Below are 15,254 nucleotides of genomic sequence, written 5' to 3'. Positions count from 1 at the left end.
TCTCTCTCTCTCTCTCTCTCTCTCTCTCTGTGTCTCTCTCTCTCTCTCTCTCTCTCTCTCTCTGTGTCTCTCTCTCTCTCTATATCTCTCTGTGTCTCTCTCTCTCTCGCTCTGTCTCTCTCTCTCTCTCTCTCTCTGAGTGTGTCTCTCTCTCTCTATCTATCTCTGTGTCTCTCTCTCTCTCTCGCTCTGTGTCTCTCTCTCTCTCTGTCTCTCTCTCTCTTTCTCTCTCTCTCTGTGTCTCTCTCTCGCTCTGTGTCTCTCTCTCTCTGTCTGTCTCTCTCTCTCTCTCTTGCTGTCTCTCTCTCTCTCTGTGTGTGTCTCTCTCTCTCGCTCTGTCTCTCTCTCTCTCTGTGTCTCTCTCTCTCACTTTGTCTCTCTCTCTCTCTCTCTCTGTGTCTCTCTCTCTCTCTCTGTGTCTCTCTCTCTCTCGCTTTGTCTCTCTCTCCTCCCCCCCCCCCCTCTCTCTCTCACACATCAACAGCCTGCTGAAGTGTCCTTGAGCAAGACACTGAATGCGTTACTGTTGCTCCGGCGCACCTGGCGGAGGACAGCTGGTGGCAGGAGGAGTAGGCGGGGTGCGGCCCGGTGTGGGAGTGGTGGCTGAGCGGGTGGTGGGGGTGGTGCAGCACCCCGGGGTGCTGCTGGGAGGACTGGGGAGGGTCCAGGCTCTCCATGCTGCCCCGAGAACTGTACTGGTCCGGACTCTTCCTCAGGTAGCCGCCGCCGCCGGAGTCAAAACCAGCAGACAGGTCCGTGGTCGAGGCACTAAGACAGAGAGAGGGAGAGAGAGAGAGAGAGAGAGGGAGAGAGAGAGAGAGCGAGAGAGAGAGAGAGAGAGAGGGAGAGAGAGACAGAGAGAGAGATCGAAAGAGAGAGAGAGAGAGGAAGACAGAGAGACAGAAAGAGACAGAGACAGAGAGAGACAGAGACAGAAAGAGAGAGAGAGAGACAGAAAGAGAGAGAGAGAGACAGAAAGAGAGAGAGAGAGACATAATGTCAGTTGTATTTTGCACATGTAATAATAGTAAGACCTTAAGAGTGAAAACTCTTTCCAGCTGCTGCTGCTGTGAGAAATCCTTAACAAGTCTTCATGTCTGCACAGCAGTGAATGTTCTAAACTTTACATTTCTTTATTGTCTTAGACATTTTCCATGTTATTGTCTCTTATGGTCTTTTATGGCTTTTATCTATTGCTCATCCTTTTGTCCTGTTTGTATATTTTCTTGTGTGTGGACGGCGGTTGTGAGATGGTCGCTCTGCTCGCCAAACAACCTTCCCCTCGGGGACAATAAAGTTTTGATTGATCGATTGAAAGTGAAAATATGTTAAGGAGCAAAAGTGAAATAAAACGATTTGTTTCCTGAAACCGAAACAAATAATTGTGATAAATAATCATAATCGCAATATTTATCAAAATAAGTGGGATTATCATGTTTTGGCTCTATAGCTCTATATGAAAATAAAATAAATAAATGTCCTGACTGTAATGTTGAGGATCTTTTCTACTGTTTCACTCACTGTAAGTCAGTCTGGATAAGAGAGTCACAGAGTCACAGAGACTAAATGTAAATCTGTGTGTGTGTGTGTGTGTGTGTGTGTGTGTGTGTGTGTTTCCAGTAAGGCGGTGTGGTGTGTGTATGTGTGGGGAGGGGGGAGGGGGAGGGGGGGGGAGTAGGGGGGAGGCGGGGGAGCCCCAGTAATAATGAATGTGTGTGTACGTCACTGTTTGACCCACCAAGGCCCTCAACCGAACACAATGCAATTACTGCTCTGGAAAAGAGGCCACTACCTGTCTCTCTCTCTCTCTCTCTCTCTCTCTCTCTCTCTCTCTCTGTCTCTCTCTCTCTCTCTGTCTCTCTCTCTTTCTGTCTCTCTCTCACTCTCTCACTTTTTGCCCTTGTCTGTGACTTTCTGTCTCTCTCTCTCTCTCCCTCTCTCTGTGAATGTCTTTCTATCCCTCTGTAAACTTTGTTTCTGTCTCTCTCTCTTTGCCTGTCTGTCTGTCTCTCTCCCTGTCTCTGTGTCTCTCTCTCTTTGCCTGTCTGTCTGTCTCTCAGTTTCGGTCTCTATGTCTCTACTTACCTCTGTCTGTCTCTCTGTCTGTCTGCCTGTCTGTCTGACAGACAGACAGACAGACAGACAGACAACTATATGGCTCTGTAAAATTTTCATTCAGTCTCTCTCTCCTGTATTTGTCTGTCTGTCTCTCTTCCTCACTCCGTTTCTCTCACTCCCTCTGTCAGCCTGTTTATCAATTCAATTCAATTCAATTCAATAAACTTTATTGGCAGACGTACATGTGCACATGTTGCCAAAGCATAGATTCAAACATAAATGAAACAAAAATAAAGTAAAATGATTTAACTGCATATAAAATCAAGATTTTTCACATAAAATATGTCTGGATATTAACAGTGATAATTGTAAAAAATAGTTAAAATTAGTGAACCTCTCTCACTCACTCTCTCTCTCTCTCTCTCCCTCTTCTGATTCCTAATTCCAGTTCGATTAAAACACAAATTTCAAAGCATTTAAACAAAACGTTTTTTAGCCGCTCACCAGCTTGTTAATAGGACCAGACAGAGAGGGGTGTGGGGGTGGGGGTGGGGGGGTTGCCATGGGAGACCCAGAGGTGAGAGGGGGGGGCATCAGGAATGCCCCCTCAGCGGGCATCTACGTCAATGACCCCCCCCCCCCCCGCCATACACACACACACATATATGCCAATTCAACCGCAGAGCACAAATACAGACAATCACAGACCCAACCACACACACACACACACACACACACACACACACACACACACACACACACACACACAGAGCCACGTCAGTGCCTTTTATTCCCCCATCACTGCTGCCTGACAGTTGCTGTCCAAACACCAACAGTCATTCCTTTAACACTTCACACTAACAAGCTGTCTGACCGCCAGCCGCCAAACCACATACACAACACTGTAAAACACTTCAGACGCCAAACCACATACACAACACTGTAAAACACTTCAGACGCCAAACCACATACACAACACTGTAAAACACTTCAGACGCCAAACCACATACACAACACTGTAAAACACTTCAGACGCCAAACCACATACACAACACTGTAAAACACTTCAGACGCCAAACCACATACACAACACTGTAAAACACTTCAGACGCCAAACCACATACACAACACTGTAAAACACTTCAGACGCCAAACCACATACACAACACTGTAAAACACTTCAGACACCAAACCACATACACAACACTGTAAAACTATTAAACTAGTGGGAGTTGAACCCCTAACCCTGGCAGTGTTAGTGCCTTGCTCTAGAGAATTGAACCCCTAACCCCGGCAGTGTTAGTGCCTTGCTCTAGAGAATTGAACCCCTAACCCCGGCAGTGTTAGTGCCTTACTGTAGAGAATTGAACCCCTAACCCCGGCAGTGTTGGTGCCTTACTGTAGAGAATTGAACCCCTAACCCCGGCAGTGTTAGTGCCTTACTGTAGAGAACTGAACCCCTAACCCCGGCAGTGTTAGTGCCTTGCTCTAGAGAACTGAACCCCTAACCCTGGCAGTGTTAGTGCCTTGCTCTAGAGAACTGAACCCCTAACCCCGGCAGTGTTGGTGCCTTGCTCTAGAGAATTGAACCCCTAACCCCGGCAGTGTTAGTGCCTTGCTCTAGAGAATTGAACCCCTAACCCCGGCAGTGTTAGTGCCTTACTGTAGAGAATTGAACCCCTAACCCTGGCAGTGTTAATGCCTTGCTCTAGAGAATTGGACCCCTAACCCCGGCAGTGTTAGTGCCTTACTGTAGAGAATTGAACCCCTAACCCCGGCAGTGTTAATGCCTTGCTCTAGAGAATTGAACCCCTAACCCTGGCAGTGTTAGTGCCTTGCTCTAGAGAATTGAACCCCTAACCCTGGCAGTGTTAATGCCTTGCTCTAGAGAATTGAACCCCTAACCCTGGCAGTGTTAGTGCCTTGCTTCAGCAGCAGGCTTGTTCACTCTGAGCAGCTGTGTGTCCTAATTTGTGTTGTAGCTGATTATCAACATGTTTTCCCATCTCACTGTACTTTGTGTCATTTTGTCAATACTTCTGACTCACACCCGGCGATGCAAACTGTTTGTTTTTTTTTATTTTTGAATAAACCAGGCCAGCTAACAGCAGCTTACTGTCACAACACTTGACGCTGAGGTAAATGACAGCTGCCAAACTGCATCCTGAATAAAGTGTTTACATGCCACCATATCCAGAATATGATCCGTATATCCCAGATACCTTAATATTCATATCCCAAATAATAATAGAATGTGGTGTTTACAATAAGATAAGAAAAGATAAGATAAGATAATTTGAGATAGTACTTTATTGATCCCCTTGGGGAAATTCAGGACACATGATCACTTCATATTCAGAATACTTGAAGATTCAAATTGTTAACAGAATATTAATGTGCTTGTAAACGCAGTCACTGCTGAAGTTGTTCAGCAGCTCCTCGGTCTGTATGGATCTCAGTGGGACTGAAGCAACAGACAGACAGTTGACTAGAGCTTTAAAAACAAGCCGCTTTGTGACCAGACACACAGACCGAGGCTGTTTCCAAACCTCCGGGGTGAAACCAGCCGAGAGTCGAGTTAAAGTCTGTTTTGTTCTGCGTTCAAAAGACTCTCTCTGCGGCCATGTTGGCCTGAAATAAAGAAGGGTTCACCTCAAACTACCCTGTGGTGTGCAAGACCAACACTGCCAGGGTTAGGGGTTCAACTCCCTGTGTATCTAAATGGGTAGAGCAAGGCACTAACACCACCAGGGTTAGGGGTTCATTTCCCTACAGCAAGGCACTAACACCACCAGGGTTAGGGGTTCATTTCCCTACAGCAAGGCACTAACACCACCAGGGTTAGGGGTTCATTTCCCTACAGCAAGGCACTAACACCACCAGGGTTAGGGGTTCAATTCTCTAGAGCAGTGGTTCTCAAAGTGGGGTCTGGGGACCCCCAGGGGTCCATGGCACTCTGCCAGGGGGTCCGTGAAAAGTTTTCAGATTCCTTTAAATTATCATGATATAAAAAAAGTTTTGTGATTTCCCTTTGATATTTTGTTTAGGTACAGTGTTACTTGCAGCTAATTGATTGATTGTTTTATGGGTATTCTGTGTTGAGATGGTGCAAATACTTTTAATACATATCTAATATCTTTCTAATACATTTCTCTTGTGTTGTTCTTTCACATAACTAAGACTATAGAAGTGTAAAAAATATGCTACATCAGATTATTCTAAGGGACATACATGTCAAGTCAATTTTTATTTATATAGCCCAAAATCACAAATCAGAATGAGGGGGTCCCCGGTATATTCTCTATCTTGTTAGGGGTCCTTGGCTGAAAAACAATTGAGAACCTCTGCTCTAGAGCAAGGCACCAACACTGTCAGGGTTAGGGGTTCAATTCTCTAGAGCAAGGCACCAACACTACCAGGGTTAGGGGTTCAATTCTCTAGAGCAAGGCACTAACACTACCAGAGTTAGGGGTTCAAATCTCTAGAGCAAGGCACCAACACTACCAGGGTTAGGGGTTCAATTCTCTAGAGCAAGGCACTAACACTACCAGAGTTAGGGGTTCAATTCTCTAGAGCAAGGCACCAACATTACCAGGGTTAGGGGTTCAATTCTCTAGAGCAAGGCACTAACACTGCCAGGGTTAGGGGTTCAACTCCCTGTATATCTAAATGGGTAGAGCAAGGCACTAACACTGCCAGAGTTAGGGGTTCAATTCCCTACAGCAAGGCACCAACACCACCAGGGTTAGGGGTTCAATTCTCTAGAGCAAGGCACTAACACTGCCAGAGTTAAGGGTTCAATTCAAGTCTGTTGCTTTAAGTACAAAACCAGCCGAGCAGACGGTCAAAGTTCATACTGTAAGACAAACAGATTTATTGGCTGATATCTTCTCATGTCGATTCGAGACAAACCCCTTAACGTTTATTGCACATACTGTGATTTAACTCATGGTGAGTTCACACACTCATATCAGATTTAATTCGTTTTTAAAGAATTTCAACGTCTGGTTTGGTGATATTCAAGGACTCAGTTGGCATGTTTTGGGGTGAGACATGAAGCTGGGCTAAATTAGAGATGATAGAGGCTTCATTGTTTACTCATGATGTTGTTGTGATCTTGGGTTTTCCTCAGGATGTGAAGCACTGGTCTTTGGTCAGAGAGAGCAGAGGCATCCTGATGAATTTAAGTGCTACATTATAATTAATAAAATCAAGTCCTTTCAAGGCCATCGACTCAAAAACGTATTTTTCACAAATCCACAAACTTTCTAGGATTTCGAAGGCCTGTGGGAACCCTTGATTTACAGTAATCGCCTCTAATTCTGATTCAGAAACTTCAGTTCCAGGAAGAAAACACGGCACTCAGGAGGTCAAAGGTCATGTTGGGGCATTAACAGAGAGTATCTTATAGTCTTATCTGCTACTAACAGACAAAGAGGCTTTGGTAATAGGAAAACAAGTCGACAGATTTATTCATTAAATCCTTTCAACAAACAGGTTCTTCACAATGTTTTGCTGACAGAACAGACAGTAGAAGTGAGCCAGAAGTAAAAACAGTCAGAAGTTTTTGCGTCAGACAGAGTGTGATATCTTTCCATGTGGATACATCTTTGCACCAATGTCACCAGGACAAATTCCTGTACATTTTTGGCACTTGGATAGTAACATGATGCTAACAGTCATAGCACTGCGTCTGAAGCTGTAGTCACCGGAGTAAAACATGCAATCAGAAGGTCAGAGTTCATGTTTCCAGACGAACAGATCCTGTCTGTCTTCTCTTATCTCCGACCAACAGACAGCAGTCTGCACTCTTGACATTAAGCATCGCCCTGCTTCAGGATCACTGAGCAGCTCTCAGGTCAAAACCACATCGCTGTCATTGTTTTTCATCTTTCCTTAGCTGCACTGCACAAGGAGATGAAGATGGGAGCGACAACGATCACTGAGTCAATGTACGCTCATGGTTTGTGATAATAAAATACATATCTTATATCTTTCATATATGATATACACAAGATACTGATCTCCGGTCATTATGAGGCAACTAGGATGGTTACTGTCAGTAGGCTAAAACACTGTGTAACCATTTGAAAAGCCAGTGATAAGAGCACAATACACAAAACCTGAAGATGTTATTTTTCTTTCTGGATTTAAATACAGATGAAGACACACCACCAGGGGAAACACATTTTAGCATAGCATAGTTTAGCATAGTTTCGAACAGTAAAACAACATTTTGAAAACATTTCATGGGATGAAAGTGACCTACCTAGTTGTCTGATAATGAACAGACTTATATAATGAAGACTTGTCTCAAACCACAAGCGTCCATTGATTCTACAAGTTATCAGGTTCTACATGAGTCTACTTGTCAGAAGCACATGATCATTTCCCTGTGCAGTGACAAAACAACAACAAACACTGAGACAAAACAAGGACACCATGATACAAATGGTGCTGCAGCACTGTCGCCCCGCTGGTGCTGAACCGCAATGACTGATATGACATCAAGCCAATGCTGTGGATGCTGACATCTCTTCAGTACGCACACACACACACACACACACACTAACCTGGCATGGTAGCTGTGATGCCAGGCGCTGCCCATCCTGCCCATCCCGCCCTGGGACAGCTCCATCAGACCGGAGTCCTGCTGACATTCGCCGAGCTTCGTGGAATGCCAGGAGTGCGGCCGAGACGCCGGCTCACTGCGCCTGGAGGGTCGCAACACACACCGGCTTTAACTTCTCTCTCCTCCATTTGCATTATTCACATTTTTAATTGATTAGTGTAATGAAAATCAAATATGTGGTCTTTCTTTTGTACTGTCTGCAAAATATATGTAAAAGAAAAAAACTGAAAAATGTGTCTATACATTACTGAATATAGAACAATGACACAATAAAGTATTAAAAAATACACAGGGTTAAGCAGAGTCCATGTATTTAGTTTATTTATGGTGTATTTTCCAGCGGAGCTCAGATCACATTCAAATAAACTGATCATGAAGAAGCTGAGGCTGTCAAACCCCCTGCCATTTATAACCATGGTAGAAACCTGCATCTCTCCAGCAGACACCTATTCATTCTCAAAAACAACAAATACTCACATTGCATTAAAAAAAGTTGCCCAACTATTTGATTCTAGTTACAGAAAAAAGAGCAAAACTTGATTTTTCCAAACAGCTCGTTTTGTGTGTGGTAATGCAGGATGATTGTTTGGTTGTTGTCTTAAGCTTATGTTAGACATAGACTGTTGTTTTTATCCCATATGGTTTTTATTTGTATCCCGTTTGCTGCTGCACAGAGCCGCATTCAGAGAGCCTCTGAAAAACAGCTGGCTGCAGACGCAGACGGGCTGCAGACAGTACTACAGGCTGAAGATGGTAGGACAGGCTGAAGATGGTACTACAGGCTGAAGATGGTAGGACAGGCTGAAGATGGTACTACAGGCTGAAGATGGTAGGACAGGCTGAAGATGATAGGACAGGCTGAAGACGGTTGGACAGGCTGAAGATAGTAGGACAGGCTGAAGATGGTACTACAGGCTGAAGACGGTAGGACAGGCTGAAGACGGTTGGACAGGCTGAAGATAGTAGGACAGGCTGAAGATGGTACTACAGGCTGAAGACGGTAGGACAGGCTGAAGATGGTACTACAGGCTGAAGACGGTAGGACAGGCTGAAGACGGTACTACAGGCTGAAGACGGTAGGACAGGCTGAAGACGGTACTACAGGCTGAAGACGGTAGGACAGGCTGAAGACGGTACTACAGGCTGAAGATGGAAGGACAGGCTGAAGACGGTACTACAGGCTGAAGACGGTACTACAGGCTGAAGACGGTAGGACAGGCTGAAGACGGTACTACAGGCTGAAGATGGTACTACAGGCTGAAGATGGTAGGACAGGCTGAAGATGGTACTACAGGCTGAAGATGGTAGGACAGGCTGAAGATGGTAGGACAGGCTGAAGACGGTAGGACAGGCTGAAGACGGTACTACAGGCTGAAGACGGTACTACAGGCTGAAGACGGTACTACAGGCTGAAGACGGTACTACAGGCTGAAGACGGTACTACAGGCTGAAGACGGTATTACAGGCTGAAGATGGTAGGACAGGCTGAAGATGGTACTACAGGCTGAAGACGGTATTACAGGCTGAAGATGGTAGGACAGGCTGAAGACGGTACTACAGGCTGAAGACGGAAGGACAGGCTGAAGATGGTAGGACAGGCTGCTGCAGCTTTTGATCAGAGCCAGAGTGTTGAGCACAAGGCTTGGAAAATGGATGATTTCAACATTAAATATTATCTTGCTGTGTATTATCCTCCCATAGTAACATGGAAACACACCCACATAAACACAAACACACACACACACACACACACACACACACACACACACACACACAGCTGCATGGTCTCATTCCAGGGAGCAGTCTGACTCACCTTTGGCCTGTTTCTGCCTCTCCTCTCCTGAGGAAGCTGAAATACTTTTTCAGCTTCAAGCTGATTACTAAACGTAACAAAAGGTTGCAAATAAAAGTAGAAAAATAGAGAACCTAAGTAATAGATTACAAAAGTAACTAAATATTACAAAAATAGTACCAAAAATAAAAAGCATGTCTCAAAAAGCCTTTAAGCCTTACAAACTGTATTGTTTCTGTGAAGCTCTGATGGTGACGGTGGTTTACTCTTCTCTTTCAAATCATCAGCATCATATTTCACACTATTACATCATCATACATTTTTGTATTTTCCGAAAAAAACAACAGAACAATGAACCCGGTGACTATCACAGCATTTATAATCATCATCATCACCAACATCACAACTATCTTCATCATCACATCATCGGCCACATTATGACCATCCTCATCCTCATCATATTTCAGGTCTTGTCAGGCCGGCAGATCGGAGCCGTCGACCGACACGGCGGTCGCTGCGATCTTCCTTCATCTTCGTCATATTTTCATGTGTTTCTGGAGCTGCTGGTTTATCGCAGCGCCTCGGTGTTTATCCCCGCAGATAAACAGGAAGAGATGCGATCGGAGCGAGGAGGAGCCGGGACATGAAAGCCTCCACGTCTCTGAACCACAGGAACCTTTTAATGACCGGACGTGACTCACATACCTCCACTTGTTATCATGTCAGCTACAGTGATACAGACACAACCCGTCCCCGTTAGCTCTGCGGTTAGCCACACCATGCTACAGTACAGTTTGTGTCTCCATTGCTTTGCTTCCCAGACTTAATAAGTGAGGAGTTTGATTCCAAAATGCTACATATGCACTTTGGGAAAATGGATGAATGGAATTCATCAAGCAATATCTGAAAAACTTGATTCTGTCCTCAAAAAATGAAATATTTTATAAGCAAATGTCTTCAGATGACTCCCAGCTTCAACACCAACACATAATGTGCTTCCCTTTCATGCCAGCTGTCATTTTCTTTTTAAATAGTGTATATATCATTTTGGAACGAAACTCTTCAAGTGTTCATTCTTCACTGACAGTTATCTGGAGTTCATCTCTGAGGCGGCTGTTCAAAACTATCTAAAGGTGATACATTAACTCTTAAAATCAAATCCCGCACCACTAGAATTAAAATCTAGTTTCAGGACTGGAGGGAGAGAAGAGCCAAACAAGGTAGACGAACACATGTAGACAGACAACCAGCCACTCAAACAGCCAGTATCATATAGTGACGATTATGAGGAACAAAGATGTAAGTAAGCATTTTTGTCCAACCGTGCTTAATCGTATATCATATATCGCAGTTTTAGTTTCAGAAACTAAAACTGTGTAAATGTGGATCAGGTCTGTTCAAATGTGAATCAGGTCTGTTCACCAGAGTAAATGTGAATCAGGTCTGTTCACCAGAGTAAATGTGGATCAGGTCTGTTCACCAGAGTAAATGTGAATCAGGTCTGTTCACCAGAGTAAATGTGAATCAGGTCTAATTAACTGAATAAATGTGGATCAGGTCTGTTCAAATGTGAATCAGGTCTGTTCACCAGAGTAAATGTGAATCAGGTCTGTTCACCAGAGTAAATGTGGATCAGGTCTGTTCACCAGAGTAAATGTGAATCAGGTCTAGTTAACTGAGTAAATGTGAATCAGGTCTGTTCACCAGAGTAAATGTGAATCAGGTCTAGTTAACTGAATAAATGTGGATCAGGTCTGTTCACCAGAGTAAATGTGGATCAGGTCTAGTTAACTAAGTAAATGTGGATCAGCTCTGTTCACCAGAGTAAATGTGGATCAGGTCTGTTCACCAGAGTAAATGTGAATCAGGTCTGTTCACCAGAGTAAATGTGAATCAGGTCTAATTAACTGAATAAATGTGGATCAGGTCTGTTCAAATGTGAATCAGGTCTGTTCACCAGAGTAAATGTGAATCAGGTCTGTTCACCAGAGTAAATGTGGATCAGGTCTGTTCACCAGAGTTAATGTGAATCAGGTCTAGTTAACAGAGTAAATGTGAATCAGGTCTGTTCACCAGAGTAAATGTGAATCAGGTCTGTTCACCAGAGTAAATGTGAATCAGGTCTAATTAACTGAATAAATGTGGATCAGGTCTGTTCACCAGAGTAAATGTGAATCAGGTCTGTTCACCAGAGTAAATGTGGATCAGGTCTAGTTAACTGAGTAAATGTGGATCAGGTCTGTTCACCAGGGTAAATGTGGATCAGGTCTGTTCACCAGAGTAAATGTGAATCAGATCTGTTCACCAGAGTAAATGTGAATCAGGTCTAGTTAACTGAGTAAATGTGGATCAGGTCTGTTCACCAGAGTAAGTGTGGATCAGGTCTGTTCACCAGAGTAAATGTGAATCAGGTCTGTTCACCAGAGTAAATGTGGATCAGGTCTAGTTAACTGAGTAAATGTGGATCAGGTCTGTTCACCAGAGTAAATGTGGATCAGGTCTGTTCACCAGAGTAAATGTGAATCAGGTCTGTTCACCAGGGTAAATGTGGATCAGGTCTAGTTAACTGAGTAAATGTGGATCAGGTCTGTTCACCAGAGTAAATGTGGATCAGGTCTGTTCACCAGAGTAAATGTGAATCAGGTCTGTTCACCAGAGTAAATGTGAATCAGGTCTGTTCACCAGAGTAAATGTGAATCAGGTCTGTTCACCAGAGTAAATGTGAATCAGGTCTAGTTAACAGAGTAAATGTGGATCAGGTCTAGTTAACTGAGTAAATGTGGATCAGTTTACCTGGAGGTGAACCTGAGGACTTTGGAGATGAGTCCGGTAGCTAAGCTGTTGACGTTGGTCTCTGACGGTGAGCGGCACATCGCCCTGTCCGCCCGGCCCAGCTCCGCTTTCTTCTGCTTCTTCCGGAGCTTCCTGCGGTAGAACGCCTCCAGCAGCTCCATGGCCCGATAGAAGCGCGCTTTACTCTACTTTCTACTCTACTGCTCTGTTCGGTGCTCTACTCTACGCTCCAGTTACGTTTCGGTTTTTTCCTAGAAAGTCCCAGAAAGCTCCATTTCCGCACCCTGCAATTTTACTCTGTTCTCTTCAATGCCGTTTGGCTCCTGTGTGCGTGTGTTTCCTTCTAGAAAGCTCCAAGCGAGTCCATTATTTCCACCCAGTTCTACTGAGCTCTACTCTATTCAACTGCTCCCTTATATCCTCTCCTATGAGCTTCTGTTCTGTTTTTACAAGACGACTGCCAGCCAGCAGCACCGCTCCTCTACTGAAATCTCCTCGTCTCAGGTTCTACTCTAGTGTGTTCGACTCTACTGCGCTCTGCTAAACTCTACTAGGCTCTACTGAACTCTACAAGGCTCTACTGAACTCTACTAGGCTCTACTGAACTCTACTAGGCTCTACTGAACTCTACTGCACTCTACTGAACTCTACTAGGCTCTACTGAACTCTACTGCACTCTACTGAACTCTACTAGGTTCTACTGGACTCTACTGAACTCTACTGCACTCTGCTGAACTCTACTGCGCTCTACTGAACTTCACTTACTGTAAATTCACTCAACTTTGCTCAGCTGTCTTCTCCTGCAACACTCTGCACAGTTCTGCTGGACTTTTTCAGAAGGCACCGCTCCTCTACTGAAATCTCCTCGTCTCAGGTTCTACTCTAGTGTGTTCGACTCTACTGCGCTCTACTAAACTTCTCTTAACTCTGCTTATCTGTTCTGCACATTTCTGCTGCACTGTCTCTTTTAAAAAGACAGCATGAATCTCCCTTTCTCTCCTGTCTGTCTCTATTCTGCTTCCAGTAGTTTGCAGCCGGTTTCTGTTGCAGCTGAGCGAGCTGAACGCTGAAAAGACGAAGATATTCTACTGTTTTCTACTCGACTGTACTCCTCTCTTCCATTAGAACTCCATCCAGAAGGTCCAGAAAGAAGGTCCTGCTCTACTGGACTCTACCGATCCCGTCTCTGCTTCCCTCTCTCCTCCTCTCCGGCTCGGCTCTGGTCTCCGGCCGGTCGGGGCGAGTCGAGCTCGTTAAGCAAATCAAGTCATTAAGCGTCATTAAGCCGCCGAGCGATAAAGCCCCGAGTAAACAAGCAAGTCTGAGCGAGAGACACTGGCAGTCTGACAGAGAAACAACACAGAGAGAGAGAGAGAGAGAGAGAGAGAGAGAGAGGAGGGAGGGAAAGAGGGAGGGAGGGTGAGAGATAGCAAGAGAGAATGAGTGGCAAGAAAGGGAGGGAGGATGGAGAAAGATAAGAGTCTTTATGTAGGAGATACTGAGGAATGAAGCAACTAAAAGATCAATGATAGAGAGAGAAGGGCAGAGGGAGAGAGAGAGAGAGAGAGAGAGAGAGAGGAGGAGACAGAGGGACAGAGAGAGAGAGAGAGAGACAGGAGGAGAGAGAGAGAGAGACAGGAGGAGACAGAGGGACAGAGAGAGAGAGAGAGAGAGAGTCAGGAGACAGAGAGAGTGAGAGAGAGAGAGAGAGAGAGAGACAGGAGACAGAGAGTGAGAGAGAGAGAGAGAGAGAGAGAGAGAGAGAGAGAGAGAGAGTGAGACAGGAGACAGAGAGAGAGAGAGTGTGAGAGAGACAGAGAGACAGGAGACAGAGAGAGAGAGACAGGAGACAGAGAGAGAGAGAGACAGGAGGAGACAGGGGGACAGAGAGAGAGAGAGAGACAGAGACAGAGGGAGAGAGGAAAAGAAAGAGAGGATGACAGAGAATTTCACAAAATTTCGCTGGAATCTTTCAGAATTGTCCACTTCTGCTGTCAAAGGTCAAAATTCAGCATCGTCTTTAAATCAGATTTCCCTTCATGTCGTCTGTTTTGTTTTTGTTCCTGCCCACTTTTCACCTCTCAACCTTCTGTTGTAGCTTTTATCTCTTTGATTTCATACATTCATTTTTTCATTCAGCCAGTAGCCTTTCCTGTTTCATCCCCTTTTTATATTTCACCTTTCCTGTTCCGACGCTTCTTCCTGTGACGCACTTTGTTCTCTCTGAGTTTTCAGCTGTTTTCTGCTTATCTGTGAATCTCATGTTTTATCTTTTATTTCTATTTTGTATTTATTCTTTTTATGCAACGTTATTTTATTTAATTGTGGTACTTTTACATCACCGTAGAAAAGTGCTATTCAAATAAAGTTATTATTAATATTATTATAAAGTTGACTATTATTATTCACAGTCATGGAAAGGAAATAACATTTAAAAATAAATTTGGTGCGGAGAAAAAAAGGAAGTGAGGAAGGGTGCAAAGGTGAGAGAGAGGAAGATAGAGAAAGGAAGGAAGGAGGACAAGAACAGAGAGGAGGATGATCAAGGGAGAGAGGACAGATAAAGAGAGAGAGAGAGAGAGAGAGGGGGAGGGAGAGAGAGAGAGACAGACAGACAGAGAGAGGGAGAGAGAGAGAGACAGACAGACAGAGAGGGGGGAAAGAGAGAGAGACAGACAGACAGAGAGAGAGAGAGAGAGAAAGAAAGAGCGAGAGAGACAGACAGACAGACAGAGAGAGAGAGAGAGGGAGAGAGAGACAGAAGGAGAGAGAGACAGACAGACAGAGAGAGAGAGAGAGGGATAGGGAGAGAGAGAGAGAGAGAGAGAGAGAGAGAGAGGGAGAGAGAGACAGAAGGAGAGAGAGACAGACAGACAGACAGACAGAGAGAGAGAGATAGGGAGAGAGAGAGAGAGAGAGAGAGAGAGAGAGACAGAGAGAGAGATAGGGAAGAGAGAGAGAGAGAGAGAGAGAGAGAGA

The 15,254-nt window shown here is 44.7% G+C and overlaps 1 protein-coding gene across 1 annotated transcript in view; it reads right to left on the bottom strand.

Annotated features, from left to right (window-relative positions):
* Positions 1–13,474, bottom strand: part of shroom3 (shroom family member 3) — a 46,899-nt gene extending 33,425 nt beyond the window's left edge. The window contains exons 1-3 of the mRNA XM_071528730.1: positions 12,276–13,474; positions 7,632–7,772; positions 541–768 (exon numbers count right to left, since the gene is read on the bottom strand). Of these exons, the coding sequence (XP_071384831.1) occupies positions 541–768; positions 7,632–7,772; positions 12,276–12,436 (530 nt within the window). The 5' untranslated portion in view covers positions 12,437–13,474. The remainder of the gene's footprint in view (positions 1–540; positions 769–7,631; positions 7,773–12,275) is intronic.
* Positions 13,475–15,254: the final 1,780 nt, after the last annotated feature.

Source organism: Centroberyx affinis, unplaced genomic scaffold, assembly GCF_046629955.1.
Source record: "Centroberyx affinis isolate AG114_WGS23_722 - 3 ecotype Tasmania unplaced genomic scaffold, CSIRO-AGI_Caff_v1 ptg001719l_1, whole genome shotgun sequence".
In the NCBI taxonomy this organism is placed as follows: domain Eukaryota; kingdom Metazoa; phylum Chordata; class Actinopteri; order Beryciformes; family Berycidae; genus Centroberyx; species Centroberyx affinis.
Note: the sequence above shows the minus strand (reverse complement) of the source record. Positions and strands in the feature narration are given on the sequence as shown.